The sequence below is a fragment of the Corvus brachyrhynchos genome, unplaced genomic scaffold (genome assembly GCF_000691975.1).
Source record: "Corvus brachyrhynchos isolate BGI_N302 unplaced genomic scaffold, ASM69197v1 scaffold258, whole genome shotgun sequence".
NCBI lineage: Eukaryota > Metazoa > Chordata > Aves > Passeriformes > Corvidae > Corvus > Corvus brachyrhynchos.
In genome coordinates this window covers 3,528,393-3,542,560 of record NW_008240122.1, presented here as the reverse complement: position 1 = coordinate 3,542,560, position 14,168 = coordinate 3,528,393, and the positions used below count along the sequence as shown (strand labels likewise).

The window sequence follows — 14,168 nt, the reverse complement described above, 5'->3', positions numbered from 1 at the left end:
TGCTTCAAGTACCTCTTTCCCCTTGATACAAAGCTAGCCCATGCCATTTCCTAACTCTGTCAGGAGCTGCCTCATTCCTTAACAGAGGCTTTCCACAGGGAAACCGGCATCTGCCATAGAACCATGTTCTCATGGTGCTCAAATACGGTCAGGAGAGGCAGAGATGAGCTGTTCCTTTTTGGGACAGAGTATGCATGACAACCAAAAGCCACTTCTGCCTGCCGCCAGGCAGCCTCCCCTTTGTGCAGATCCCTTCTTCTGAGCTTGGGCACACTCATGACAGCCGTGGCTTGGACAGAATCAGAACCATGACTTCCTTTAAATCACAGCCAGGAAATAATGGACTCTGACGTAATGATGAGGGCACTTCCATGGGAGGAAGGAGATGACTCAGTTCCTCTTCCCTCATATGACTGCAGCACACCTCTCCTAACCACTTGCTGTCCTTTCTGCTGAAGCAACGCTGCTGCAAACCATGCAAGACTGATCTGGAGAAGGACAGAAATCAGGATCCATAACTGAAGTCTACCAGTTCAGACACACATCAAGGCCTTGGTTCTGGTCTCTGGCCTGGCCATTTCTACATGCTGTACAGTGGTTTGCCATGAGGAACATGGAAAACCATTTAAGCAGTGAGGAAGACTGGGTTTGGTTAACAAAAGTTCTTGTATTTTTGAATGTTCTGTTACTTGGAACTAAACAACAACAGGACCAGAGTTTACACGTTCTTCACTTACATTTTCTGACACAATGTTCTCCATGCCTATTTCTTCACCATAGTAAGTTACAGGAGTACCAGGGAGGGTTAAGAGCAGCATGTTCATGACATTGACGTACTCCTTCCCAATCCGAGTTGAAATCCGCGCAGCGTTAGGGCTTCCAACCTGACGAAAACATTCTGTTAAACACATGTTATAAGATTTCATGTCTATGTGAAATTAACTAATTTAACAAAGGTAGTAAATATTTTGGGGGTTTTCTTTCCCTTCCAGGGCTGTGAGGTCCATTATGTTTATCTTGGTGCCACTACAAACTTCTGTCACAAAAAATTTAATACACAGAAGTCCTGCCAGCAGCACATGAGGCAGAAGTGAGGAAGAGATGACAAATAACAACTCTCCCTGCTTACAGGTCCCTGCTATTTTTTCTGCTGTGTGAGGACCGCTCTGCTTGCTTTGAAAAAATCCCTTGGACATTCCAAACATGCTTCCTAGGAAAGAGGAGCAATGTTTTATGTTAACTGCCCTCCACTGCCTTCTCTGCCCTGGCCCTGGGTCGGTTCAACAATCTATTGCAGTGAGTCAGTTTATGGTCAAAGATAATTATCCCAATTCCATTCTCACTGGTGTTTCAGCCATTGGAGACACTGAGGGAGAGGCATGATCATAAATTCCTTTCTGTCATCCTTGCATGGGGAGTGGTACTATTATTGATGGGCAGGAGAGCCGGACAGTGCCAAGGACTCCAACTACAGCAGCTGGAAGTTTTCACAAGGACAGGGACTGTAGCTCAGCCACGAGCTCAGGATGCTGCTGATCCCACTGAAATCAGTGTGTGTATGGTTTCTGTCACCTACAGGAACAAGCCCTTCCTATGAGAGTTGGTCTAGAACTCTTACTGCCCAGTTTGGCCATTTTCCTGCAGGCATGTTTTTCATCCACAAGTCGACAGCTTCAAAAATGCTGTTGCCCGATAGATTTTTCATGTTAATTAGGTTGAAATTGAGGGGAAAATCTGCTTCTTGGATAAAAGTCGTTCCATAATACATCATTGTTGCTTCAATGTCTTCCTTTTCATCATCATCAGTACCCATAAATCTACAAAGTAGTACACAAATAGCTTTTTTGGCTCATTTTTCGTTACACAGAACAGAATAAAGCTAGAAATGGTTGGACGCAGCATTAAGAATTACGTTAACTTCCCCCTCCCCATCAAAAAAGATTAATATAGAGAAACAATATTTTGGAAAGCACACAAGGAATCAAGGAGAAATACTTCTTGGAAATTGCTGGAGAAAAATCTACAAGAGTCAACACAAGGCTAAAGTATCTGACTGAGGTCATATCTTTCTGAATCCACAGCCACACAGTCCATTCCAGCAATTTCCATGCTTTCCTTCACAGAAGAGGACCTGGGGGTCCCCCAAGTTGACCACGAGCCATCCATGTGCCCTTGCAGGTGGCTCATGGCATCCTGGGCTGCGTTAGGAGGAGTGCTGCCAGAAGTGAGGGAGGTAATCCTTCCCCTTTTCCCTGCCACTAGGGCCATTAGGGACTGAAACATCTCTCCCAGGAGGAAAGGCTGAGAGGTGGGGATGCTCAGCCTGGGGAAGGGGAGCCTCAGGGGGATCTCATCCATGTATGTAAATACATGAAGGGAGGGTGCAAAGGTGGCAGAGCCAGGCTCTTTTCAGTGGTGCCCAGTGCCAGGGCCAGACGCAATGGGTACAAACGGAAACACAGGAAATGTGTTTCCCTATGAACATCAGAAAACTTTTCCACTGTGAGGGCGACTGAGCCCTGGCACTGGTTTCCCAGAGAGGTTGTAGAGTCCCCATTATTGGAAATGTTCCAAAGCCATCTGGACAAATTCCTGGGCAATTGGCTCCAGGTGGCCCTAATGAGCAGGGGGTTTGGACCAGAGAACTTCAGGAGGTCCCTTCCAAATTCCACCATTCTGTGATTCTAACACTCTCTGTGTGTCTCACTTGAACTACACTATTAAAACTATACAATAAATCAGGTACGGAGCTGATGAATTGCAGCATCTCTGTGTTAGAAAGGTTCCCTTTTCTGCTCAGCTTTGTAGAGTCCATAGATGGAGCAGACCTAACAGGGCCATCTCCTTTCCTTTCTGCACACACTGGGGAAGAGACAATACAGCCTATGCACTGCTATCTGCATTGGAGGATTTGCATTTCTATGGCATATTATGCTATTAAAAAACCATTTTATTGCTAGCAAGAGGGTGAGGAATATTAGAGAAAAACTGGCCAGCTGTGCTGGTTACCTGTATCTGCCAGGCTCTCTGCTGAACTGATTCATGGTGTGACGGAAGCCACGGATGATGTCATGCAAACCAACTTGCGTGGTCGTGTAGTCATGGTAGAGCTGGGAATAGGCTGTGATACTCTCCTTAAAGCAGGGTATAGTATTTCACATTAGTTGACCAATATTTTAGGTTTCAGAATTCTCCAAATTCTTCCCATCCTTTCCTGAGAGTGCACCAGCCCACAAATTTTTATGGACATGAGTTCAGCATGCTGACACTAACAGCACAGAGCTGAACTGCACTCAAGGAACTCTAGAGTAGCAGAGGACTGATAATTTTGGATCCCATCCTTCAGCAGGGAAAGCCCACCCACAGCACTAGCCAACAGAGCCCATCTGGAGCAGTGAGCACAGCAGGTGCTGTGGCCTCACAGAAGGCTGGAAAGATGGACAATACCTTGGTAAGGTAGCCCAACACCACCACTATGTTGGAGCTGACCAGCTGTCTGTGATCCCCAGCTCCACAGGAGAACAATGTCTTAGTGCTGGCACTATCTGGGAATATCACCAAGTTTGTTATCAGAGCAAAAGCAAATAGCATAAACAACAGTGAATGTGCCTGGTCACCTCTCACTGTGACAAGCTACCTATACCAGTGGTTTTTAGTTTTGTTCCAGTTCTTACTGGGGCTTCTTTCTGGTGAGTGCTCTCTCTGCAGAGTGCTCAAGACCCACCTGCCTTCCAAGGGACGTGGCTGACCTGATTTTCCTACAGCCACAATCAAGCCCCAAAAGAGTCAAACCAGACACTCTTTTCTCTGTAGGAAATGCAGGAAAGAAAGCAAAGACAGAACATATACATTACTCCATTCTGAGACTTGTTCACTGGAGGCTCATCTCGGAGATGTGTTGCTTCTAAGAGAAATTTAACAGCGCCCAAACTAAATCCATCAACTCCTTTGCCGAGCCAAAATTCTATAATATCCTAGACAAAGGTAAAAATTGAAAAGTCCGAGTGAGCCCACCCCATTTAAAATAGTATACCCTTAAAAAGAAAACTAAACTTGTAAGGAGGTGTTAATACACAACAATTTTTTAATTTGTACTTCAAATTTTTCTAGAAGCTAAAGTGAATCACGTTGATCTAAGGTCAAATTAATAGTTAAATAAAGTATGTCTTATTATTTCACTCAGTACAAAAAAGAAACAGACTGGTCTGTAACTTCTCCCATAATTCAGAAGACCAAAGCCAGGGCATGACTCGCTAAAATCAGTTTCTAATCTCATTCATCAACACAATTGGGCTCGTGCTAAGTGCTGTTGTTGATAAACACTCGTCATGGCTGCACATAATTAGAACACATTGATTCAAATATACAGGAATATGTTGTTCTGCACAAACCTTGTGCCACCAATTTTCTTTTACACAATAGAGATCTTGAAACATTTGTTCTCTCTTATTTGACTGGTGTAATTTTTTTAGCTTTATTTTCTGACTTTTTTGTTGATTTGCAGGAACACGAAAAATTATTATCCAACAATTACAAATGCTACTTATTTGAAATTTCATTATCAAATTCCAACATTCATCACTATCAGTAAAATTATCTCCTACCTCAGTAACTATCATATTACTACAGTTTTAATTGCCCTAGTTTTAACAAAAACCTCCAAAGTTCAGTCCCTCTTGAGTGGTTTCAGCAAATGTCCTTTTAGATGTGATACTCGTCTTCATCTGAGGAAAAATCCATTTTTTATATATTTTTAAAGATGTCTATTGAATTGCCTTTTTTTAAATGTATGAAGAACACTTGTCTGAACAGGCTGGAGTAGAATTAGTCCACACTCAAGCTGTACAGAGTTTTGTTTGGCAAATAAAGACTCAGCCTCACTGAGCTGCACTTTCTGGTAGCACCACTGTGAAAGCATCAGCTCTCAATACAGTGCCTGTCCAATACTGAACCTACCCAAAAATGTTCATGCTTATACCTGTGCTCAGCACAAAGGCAACCCCCCGTATCAGCACTGCAAACATCAAGCACTGACGTGGTTCTCACTGGCACCAACCTACGTCTATGCACACGTGAAAGCCACAACATGCTGGTGGCTGAGTTTGGCTGTTCTTGGGTGCCCAAAGACTTGAGCTTCTCTGCAAAAGTCCATTTGCTTCCTGCTCAGTCCTCCCAACCTTCTGGAACAGGATTTTGAATTAAAATACTAGACAAAGATTATTCTTTAACGTGATGTTCATACACATTTACCAAAGGTTGGTGTTACCAACCCAAACTTCCAGCTTTTATGTATTCTTCTTTTTTTTTTTTTTTTGCATAGGAAATGCAGCATCTCTTTGCTATTGGAGTTTCAATAATCCAAGTACCATTTTGAAAAATTAATTAGGACTAATAAAAAGCATGTGCAATGCTATGAGGAAAAAAAAAGTGCAAATGGCAAGATGTGGGATTAAGGGAAGTATCAAGACACAGAGAGGTTTCTCACAGAGTTCTTCAAGGACCAGTCTTAAAAGCAGTCTCATTTCATATTTGAGTTAAAAAGTATGGCCAGAAGTGTTTTCTTTCCTCGAGCTCATGTAGTACCCACTTGGTGAGGGGAGAGGCCCCACAGAGACCATCCCAGGAGGACTGGGCAGCTGTGAAGACCAGCGCCAAAGAAATGCACCACAATTCAACAGGACAAAGTAGCAAATGCTTAAGGAGTCACTTAAACACTTGAAGTAGCTGTGCTACCTGCTGAGGGATAACTTAAAGGAAGGGGGGAAAAGAAGCAGCAGTTGTCAGGCTCCCCATGTTCAGGCTCACATCCCTGTATCTTAATGAATTCCACATTTTCTGCTGGGACACCACCACCACCACTCTCACTGTGAAAACACTCATTTTTCCCCTGGAAAGTCGTCAGACATGCAGACAGATCGAAACTCACTATCTCCCCCTTATCCACAATCCCAGGCATTCCTTGTAATTCAAATCTGCATTGCCTCTGCTTTCCTGGAAATGCAAACATCTCTCTGCTAAAACAAGGTGCCATCCCCCCATTTGCTGGGCTAATTAACAGCGCTCTGTATCAACAGAGATAAAAACTTCTCTGCACTTGGGTAAGTCAGTCTGCACAGGCTTCAGTGCAAGAGCTGCTTTGCTGTTGGCTCAGGAGCAGTGGGTTTCATACTTCATACTCACCTGGATTTCTTGTTGGACAGCAACGTTGCGAAAATTTAGGTCAGGCTGTTCCTTCCCAAACTGATGGAAATAACATTGCTTTCTCATGTCGTCAAACTGCCAGCTGGAATTCCCAAAGACACTCACCTGCTCATCCAAGGGAGGGAGATAATCAGAACTACTAATTTAACAAACATTTCCTCCTGTGCAGACATTAAAATGTGGGGCACTACAAGCATAAAATAAAGCACAAAGTGCCTAATCAATGGACTACATTTTGAGCAGATTTTGGTACTTGTGATTTTAATTTCTTTTTCCCACTAGTTGCTCTCCCTTTAGTTGTGCTTTGCCACATGTATTTCTTGTTCAGCATTGTGGGGAATTATCTGGAATAGAGGGGAAAACATGGGTAGGAGCATTTATTTTGGAATTGCTTCTCCTAAAGCTTATTAACAATAGCTTTAGTTAACTTAGAGCTTTCTGCAATCCAATATTATCCCTTTGAAGTGCAAACAACAGTCAACATCTTAAAAATGTTAAACTTTATCACCATCTCTGTAATAAAAATTTCCAAAAGCTAAGATAGCTCTTAAGACTCTAAAGAGAAATTACACTAACTCATAAAAAAGTACTAATTCCACCTTGAGTTTTTAGAATATGCAAGTTCCTAATCATGCTCCCACCAGTTCAAATCTAAAATAAACCTATTTGAAATAGGCAACACATCTTCTGGCCTGATCACTTTACAGGAAAAAGGAAAAAAGCCAAGATCACATTGTTTTGTTTCCTTCCCCACCGTGATTTCAGAGGAGCTGACACACAGTTTGTAGAGCAAAATACCCATACACAGACGGGGGCATGTGTGAACAACTTGTGCACAGCCTTTTTTTGTGGGTGTTTGTTTCATGAATGAAGAAGGTGAAGGTGAAGAAACAAAATTAATTTTTAAAATTCCACTTGAAGTAGGAACTTTTCCCCTGACCCCCCAACCTCGTTTAAATCTTAATCTGCACTAGCTCACGTAGTAACATCAGTTTGTACCTCTCACCAGGCATTTAAAACCCCACGTACACTGGGACAATCATGTTACAGCTGCTTTTGCTCTGTGGCATCCAGCTCGGGATGTGCATGTGTCCCTTCCCATGTTTACCCAGTTGTTGGGAGGAATGACTGAGCCAGCAGCCTGCGTGCAGTCCTGCCAGATGTAGTAGTCTGTGTACTTCCCAGTCCGATTGCGGCTCAGCTGAAACCACCGGTGTTTGTCACTTGTGTGGTTTGGTATTAAATCCATTATCACCTTTAGCCCTTAAAAATAAAATCAAAAACATAAAAAATCCAACCAACCAACAAAACCCCACATTAATAAAACCCCAAACTACAACATTACATTTAGCCTTTTAAAACAACGTTAATAATTTTTCTGAATGCAGTATCAGAGGTATTTGGCCATGTTCCATGCCAGAGGTCTGGTGAAGGAGAGAGGCAAAAAACAAACAAACAAACAAAAAAAACCCCCCAAAAAGTACCAGACTACCAAAACAGTTAGACTAACTGGAGTTTGCAAGTAGCCGGAACACAGCTTGGGAGGGAAAGAAGGGTGAAGAAAAAAATCAGAACAGATTTCTGCTGTTATGAGCCACTTCCACTAACTCTGACTTCAACATCTGTCTCACACCTCACAGGTGGGAAAGGTACTTCACCGGTCTAGCATCAGTGAACACACATTCTTCATCACCCTTCCTGAAGACCAGACATTTTACTGAAACCTCAAACATTTCAGACTGGCAAATCATTTTCCACTCAGCTCAACAGCTGTAAGGAGAAACACCTGAGCAAACATTTGGTCTGAGGCATGAACGCACCAAAGCAAGGGTGCAAGGGCAGGAAGGAAGCGTGTGTTCCCTCGTGTTCAGTCAGACAGAACTGCACCTCTGCTTGATCCCAGCCTTTCAATGCCTGTAGGACGTGCCTGAGGGAGCATGGAGAGGTGCCAGCCCACCACCCACAAACATCCTCCTTGCAGAGGACATGCAGCCGCCCTGTGCCCTCTGTCCTGCTCCCAGCACTGCCCCAGAGCTGAAGGGCAGGAAACAGTAACCACGGAGCTCACGGAGCTGTGGAGCTGCCTTGTACCCTTCGCTGCCACCTCCATCTGCTCCTGCTCAATGCCACCACGGGGGGATTGCCAGGTGCACAAACTCAAGTCTCACATTACAACCTTGCACTAGAAGGTCCCTCTTTTGAATAGAGTTACTTTGCTTGGAGATGCAGCTTACCTCTGTCATGTATGGCTGCAATCAGATTCTCAAAATCTCTCATTGATCCAAAAATGGGATCAATGTCATAGAAGTCTTCAGCTCCATATCCAAGATCTTTTAAAGGGGACTTAAAGAAAGAGGTGATCCAGACGGTTTTTATATTCAAATATGTAATATGGTCCAGTTTTTCTTGGATACCTATTTAAAAACAAAAGGACATCATCTGTTCAGAAAAGACAAAAGATTTTTGTTTAATTGAGTTGGCCATGGGCTCTCAAAGATGGCACACAGGTTCCTTTATCCTCCTGACATGTTACCACTGGTGTGCAACCACAGAAACAGTTTCTGCCCTTCACTTGCCAGTACTGTACAGTGTGGCTATCACTTCTTGTTTAGAAATGCATCGTCCATTTTGGTGTTGTGCCTTCCCTTTCTGCAGGGCAGTCTCAGCTCAGCTACTGATAAGAGGCATTGCCTCCTTGCTACTGGGTGCCCCATCTCCACGCATTCTTATGAGCTGATAACACCTAGACCATGAAGAAAACAAGAAGTAACACATCTTTCTCCCCTCTTTGTCAGTTTTAGTTTTCCTTAGGAAAAGCAGCCAATCAAACATGACCAAGTGCTCCTGACTGACCTCAGTTTCGTGGAGGTATCTGACTCCAATGGCAGCTGTGCTGCTGCTTGCTCTCAGCACCATTTCTAACCTCTCTTCTAACTCCAGGCTTAGACTTAACTTGAGCAAGCAACTCCTGGATTTATTCACGACAATGTGAGTTGCCATTAACGTTGTCAGACAACTTTACTTACTTCTCTCCATTAGGGTGGCTTTGTCTATTGGACTGTACTCTCTTATTGGCTTTGCTTTTTATATACACTCATACACAGACAACTGTTACACAGCTCTGCACACAGCAAGAATGAAAACTGACCCACCTTTCAGATCCCCATTCCCATCCATGTTGCTGTCCTTGAAGGAACGAGGATAGATCTGATAAATAGGACTGGCCTGCCACCAGTCAAGGCACCTTGGAGAGAGAGCGATGATCGCAATGGTAGCACACACAAGCGCAATGGAACCAGCAATTATGAGCCAGAAGAGGATCTCCCTGGTGACTCTGTAGCAGGCTTGGCTGGAGAACTGCAGCAAGACTTCCTTTGGCATCCCAGCATAAGGCTTCAATAGTGTCTCCTCCACAGCCACAGGGTCCACATCAATACTGCACGGTTTTGGCATTTCTTCTTCACTACTGGTGTCCGTCTCCTTGTCCTCAAAAGCCTCATTTTGAACAAATCCATTGTTCTCCACACCTCCCTTCTCACTCAGCTCCATAGGTAAACTCCTAGCTTCCACCTCAACTGTTTTACTTGACAGGTCTTGTCCTGGAGACTCTGGCCACAGCACCTCTGTTCAGTGAAATGAGAAGCAGTGCAGTTAGCTATCTGGGTTGATAATCAATCCTGACCAACTGCTCAAAGTTCAAAAAATGGACAAAAAGGGCAAAGTGCTCCCGATTTTCTGCACATTCGGCATCTTCAGCAAGATAACAAAATGCTGCAAGAAAGGACAGTCCTCCCGGGAAGTAAAGCCTACTGTTGGTACCAGCTGAGCAGTTATGTTTACTCTTGCTCTCTCCAGTACACCACCCTTCTCATCCTTTTGACAGCAGGGGGAAATTCAGGTTTTACCACTATCAGATCTAGTAAATATGCAGCTTTCCAGACTGGTCATAGTCTCCCCTGCCTGAAGGAGTCTGAATATGGGTAATTTAAATACGGACAGCAGGAGAATGAAGTGTTGGCAACCACTGGCCCAAACACAACAACACAAAGTAAGGAGAAAAGATTCAAAGGCTGGTGGTGCGTCCTTTTCGCAGTGTAAGTAACCCGCCCCAGCCCACCCCCACCTCCTAAGCACTAACAACTGCTACGGTACATACCGATCCCGCGACTCACACCGGGGTACATGTGGAGGATTGCTACGCCCAGAGCCAGCCCCGGGGCAGGACAGGATAGGTCTGCACAGGCACAAGCAAGACTCAAGAGAAAAACCCACTGCCCACTACTAAAATCCATCCCCCCCATTTAAAAGAAAAAAGAAAAAAAAAAGAAAAAAGAAAAAAAAATGTTTAAAGGAACCTTTCCCTTCTCCCTCTTCCCCCCTTTGTACTACTCTAAGCAGGAAGAACATTGCCCAAAGTCTACACAAACATGCCCATCTGTGTGCCTCAAGCCCCAAGTGCCTGAAGGCAGCGAGCCCGAATCCATCAAGACATCTCCTCCCAGCATACGAAAGAATAAAGAAAGCAATACAGATTTGCCCTATCACTTGTAAAAGTTAACTCCTACCTGTGACCACAGGGTCAGGGTCCTAGGGAAACTCATCACGCCGGGGTACATGTGGAGGATTGCTACGCCCAGAGCCAGCCCCGGGGCAGGACAGGATAGGTCTGCACAGGCACAAGCAAGACTCAAGAGAAAAACCCACTGCCCACTACTAAAATCCATCCCCCCCATTTAAAAGAAAAAAGAAAAAAAAAAGAAAAAAGAAAAAAAAAATGTTTAAAGGAACCTTTCCCTTCTCCCTCTTCCCCCCTTTGTACTACTCTAAGCAGGAAGAACATTGCCCAAAGTCTACACAAACATGCACATCTGTGTGCCTCAAGCCCCAAGTGCCTGAAGGCAGCGAGCCCGAATCCATCAAGACATCTCCTCCCAGCATACGAAAGAATAAAGAAAGCAATACAGATTTGCCCTATCACTTGTAAAAGTTAACTCCTACCTGTGACCACAGGGTCAGGGTCCTAGGGAAACTCATGGACAGCTGCAGTGGAGACAAGGTTGGCTTGTGACTCAAAAGAAGTGTTTGTTATGTTTGCCTCAAGCTATGCAAGAAGTTGATAAACTACAGATTGTAAAAAGTCCAGCATGCAATATTCAAATTACTCAAAAATGTGTTATTTCTTCAGTAGCTGAGCTAAGAGCAGGTAATTGATGATGACAGATTTAATCTTTTTCTTCCTCTTCCTAACAGCAGTGCCTGGCAGCGACCTCAGCTTGTGCAGTGTCAGGCAGCTGCGGGAGCATCTGAGATAACAGCAGTGGTGTCAGTACCTGTAATTCAGTATTACCAGGAAACCCAGAAGGGGAAATTATTTGATAATTTCACTCCCATTTAATGGCTCTACAATCTTAACATCATCATATCAGTAAGCTGTAAAAGTTTCTAGGCACGTACTGCACACTCAGGGTGTACACTTGTATTCAGCACAACGCCAGTGACTCCTCACCCCATTTCAGTTGTTTCATTTCAATGATTTAACTTTCAATTAAAGGAGAAAAGGTGTAAATAGAGGATTTTTTTTAGACTGCATCAAATACACTGCAAGACCTGGTACTCCCCAGCTTGCTTTTTCCCCCCCAAACTCAGAGGTTTAAAAGTGCCCATAGCTTCCTGCACATACAAAAGCTCCCTCAATCACCCAAGCCCAACAAAGCAAGTCAGAGGCAAGAGCAAGCGATGGCCAAAACACAGCAATCTGCCACAGATACATGGGTCACACAAGCCAAGGAGACTCAGGACAGTCAGGTGCAGAGTATTACACCCACCAATACTGCTGGAATCGAAGACGGGAAACTAGTTACAAGCGAGTATTTCAGCTCCCTCCCATCTCTTTTCTTTAAGCCAGTAAACTTTCTGATGATTATTGCCTGCATGGACAAACTTGCTTGATCTAAGGACATAGGCAGCTTACCCTTGGCACACATACTTGTACAACTGATAAAGGCCAATTTAGTATCTCACTAGTCAGAAGCTGCCGCTGCTCTCTACGCGTGGTTGGGAAACCATTCCTTTCCCCTTATTGGAGCATCTTGCAGGAGCAGCCTGCTCTGTGAATCCCGCTGTGCGAAAGCTGTGCCTTCAAAAGAGCCCCTCGTGTCCTAATGTAATCCCCAAGTAACATTAAAGGCTTATTTATACCTTAAGTAGGGCAGATCGTGTCTTAATTGCCAAGCGTCTGGCTGAAAAGAGGAGGATTATAGTGCTCTGGTAGATAAATGCAGCACGCAGGAGGCGCAGGCCGTGGATAGATGAATCCAGATGAATCCATGTGTGCCATCTCCGCTGGCTGCAGGGCATGCAAAGCTCAGCGACACACTCACTGGGAGGTTAAAACAGAACATAAGCCATGCTGGAAACTACCAAGTGGCGGTGCTGGTGAACACACAGAGTTTGTAGGGTCGGACTGAGCGGGCTCCCAGCCACACTGCAGTCGTGTTTCACATCAGCTCCGCGTTGCTCCATGAGAAGAGCCGAAGCGCAAGCAGGTACCAGCGGAACACAGGTACACTTAGGGTAGACACCTAAATCCTAAAAATTCCTCTAGAAAGCCTGGAGGTAATACACAAGCCAAGGAGCTTAAAATAGGTCTGGATGATCAACTACCACAGAGCCAGGAGAACAAGCCCAAGAATCTGGTATTGTCTCCTGTATGATTTTCCTCACAGACTAAAAATAAAACCACACAGGTATTTTGTTGTTATTACAGACCTATTTTCTTTCCTCCTCTCATCCTGAGGAGTTGCTTGCCTTAATATTATTTGATAAAGGAATAACGTAAACTTCATCTTAGAGAGGCAGATCACCAACAATTCCCACTGAGCTTTAACTTTTTCCTTTTAAAATATACTTTATGTATGCAGGCATTATGCATCTGGCTTGCTCTCAAGCAATTCTGAAATGGTTCCCTCCTGAGCTATTTTACAGTTTAGCAGGAGTAACTAGCCAGTGCAACTGTGTTAGCAGAATCCACTGAAAGGCATTAAGTAGTAAAGAAAACACTTCATATTCTGTGCCAGTTACTCTGTTTACCTCAGGGTTAGGTAGGGAAACAAAACCAATCTGTATGTGGGCAGTAATAGCTGCTATCTCCACACAGATTGCCATGGTTATTTCTGTAAGATGGAGGGGTTAATTTTCACAAGTATTTCTTATATATAATTATTTAGATGCACTGACTGACTAAGTCATCTACTGTTTGATGCTCTACAAATGCCAAGTAGCTTGCCAGTTCCTCAATACCACACATATTACGCTGAAAACCATGCAGAGGGGTGATTATGCACCCTAATGTGCTAAGTGTAGGAAGACGTTTATTGTTAAAAAGTTCTTTTGCTTTATGCTTTTTCACTAAAAGGTTTGCTGCCACTGGGACTGGTCTGACATAATGCACTTTAAATATAACCTCATTATTTACAGAATCGGGGCCAGATTTACAGGTATGTAACGAAGGCAGACACAACGGTTGTCAGCTTTACCTCAGCGGCTCCCACAAGACTGATGGATAATCTGACCTTTAAAACTACCTTTCACTCAGCACTAAGAAAATCCTCCCTTGACCTGGAGGGCAGCTGTCAAGAGAGAGAAGGTCTAAGGGAACAAGTTTCTGACACAGTATCTTTTACCATGAGCGTGTCTGAAGTTTCTGCCATCAGCCTGAAGTCCTGGGGGTGGCAAAATGTAATTGCAGAGGACACTGTGACAGGGTTTGGTGGGGGTGGTGTTATTTTTTAATGCTCTTAGTCCACTAATGGACTGTGTGATTAAAGGTTAATGTCATTATAAATGCTGTAATTAGCTACTGCTTGGCTCACGTGACATTTCAGGGGTAGGTTTCAGGGGAAGGAGGCACCCGGCCCCTGCCCCCCGTTGCTGATCAGCAAGGCTGGCTTCTCCCTCTATTTTTAATA

General features: G+C 44.1%; 1 protein-coding gene across 5 annotated transcripts in view; it reads right to left on the bottom strand.

The window, feature by feature from the left end:
* The window catches only part of SLC3A1 (solute carrier family 3 member 1), a 17,372-nt gene extending 3,211 nt beyond the window's left edge, over window positions 1-14,161 (bottom strand). The window contains exons 1-10 of one of the 5 annotated variants that reach the window (XM_017744859.1): window positions 12,027-14,161; window positions 11,200-11,241; window positions 9,354-9,824; window positions 8,436-8,615; window positions 7,310-7,464; window positions 6,181-6,306; window positions 3,855-3,974; window positions 3,010-3,134; window positions 1,619-1,817; window positions 738-884 (exon numbers count right to left, since the gene is read on the bottom strand). In XM_017744859.1, coding sequence (XP_017600348.1) covers window positions 738-884; window positions 1,619-1,817; window positions 3,010-3,134; window positions 3,855-3,974; window positions 6,181-6,306; window positions 7,310-7,464; window positions 8,436-8,615; window positions 9,354-9,750 — 1,449 coding nt within the window. In that variant the 5' untranslated portion in view covers window positions 9,751-9,824; window positions 11,200-11,241; window positions 12,027-14,161. Of the gene's footprint in view, window positions 1-737; window positions 885-1,618; window positions 1,818-3,009; window positions 3,135-3,854; window positions 3,975-6,180; window positions 6,307-7,309; window positions 7,465-8,435; window positions 8,616-9,353; window positions 9,825-10,357; window positions 10,623-10,766; window positions 10,803-11,199 lie in introns of those variants that run through there. The other 4 variants (XM_017744860.1, XM_008641711.2, XM_017744861.1 and 1 more) reach the window with 4 other exon arrangements.
* Between the last annotated feature and the right edge of the window lie 7 nt (window positions 14,162-14,168).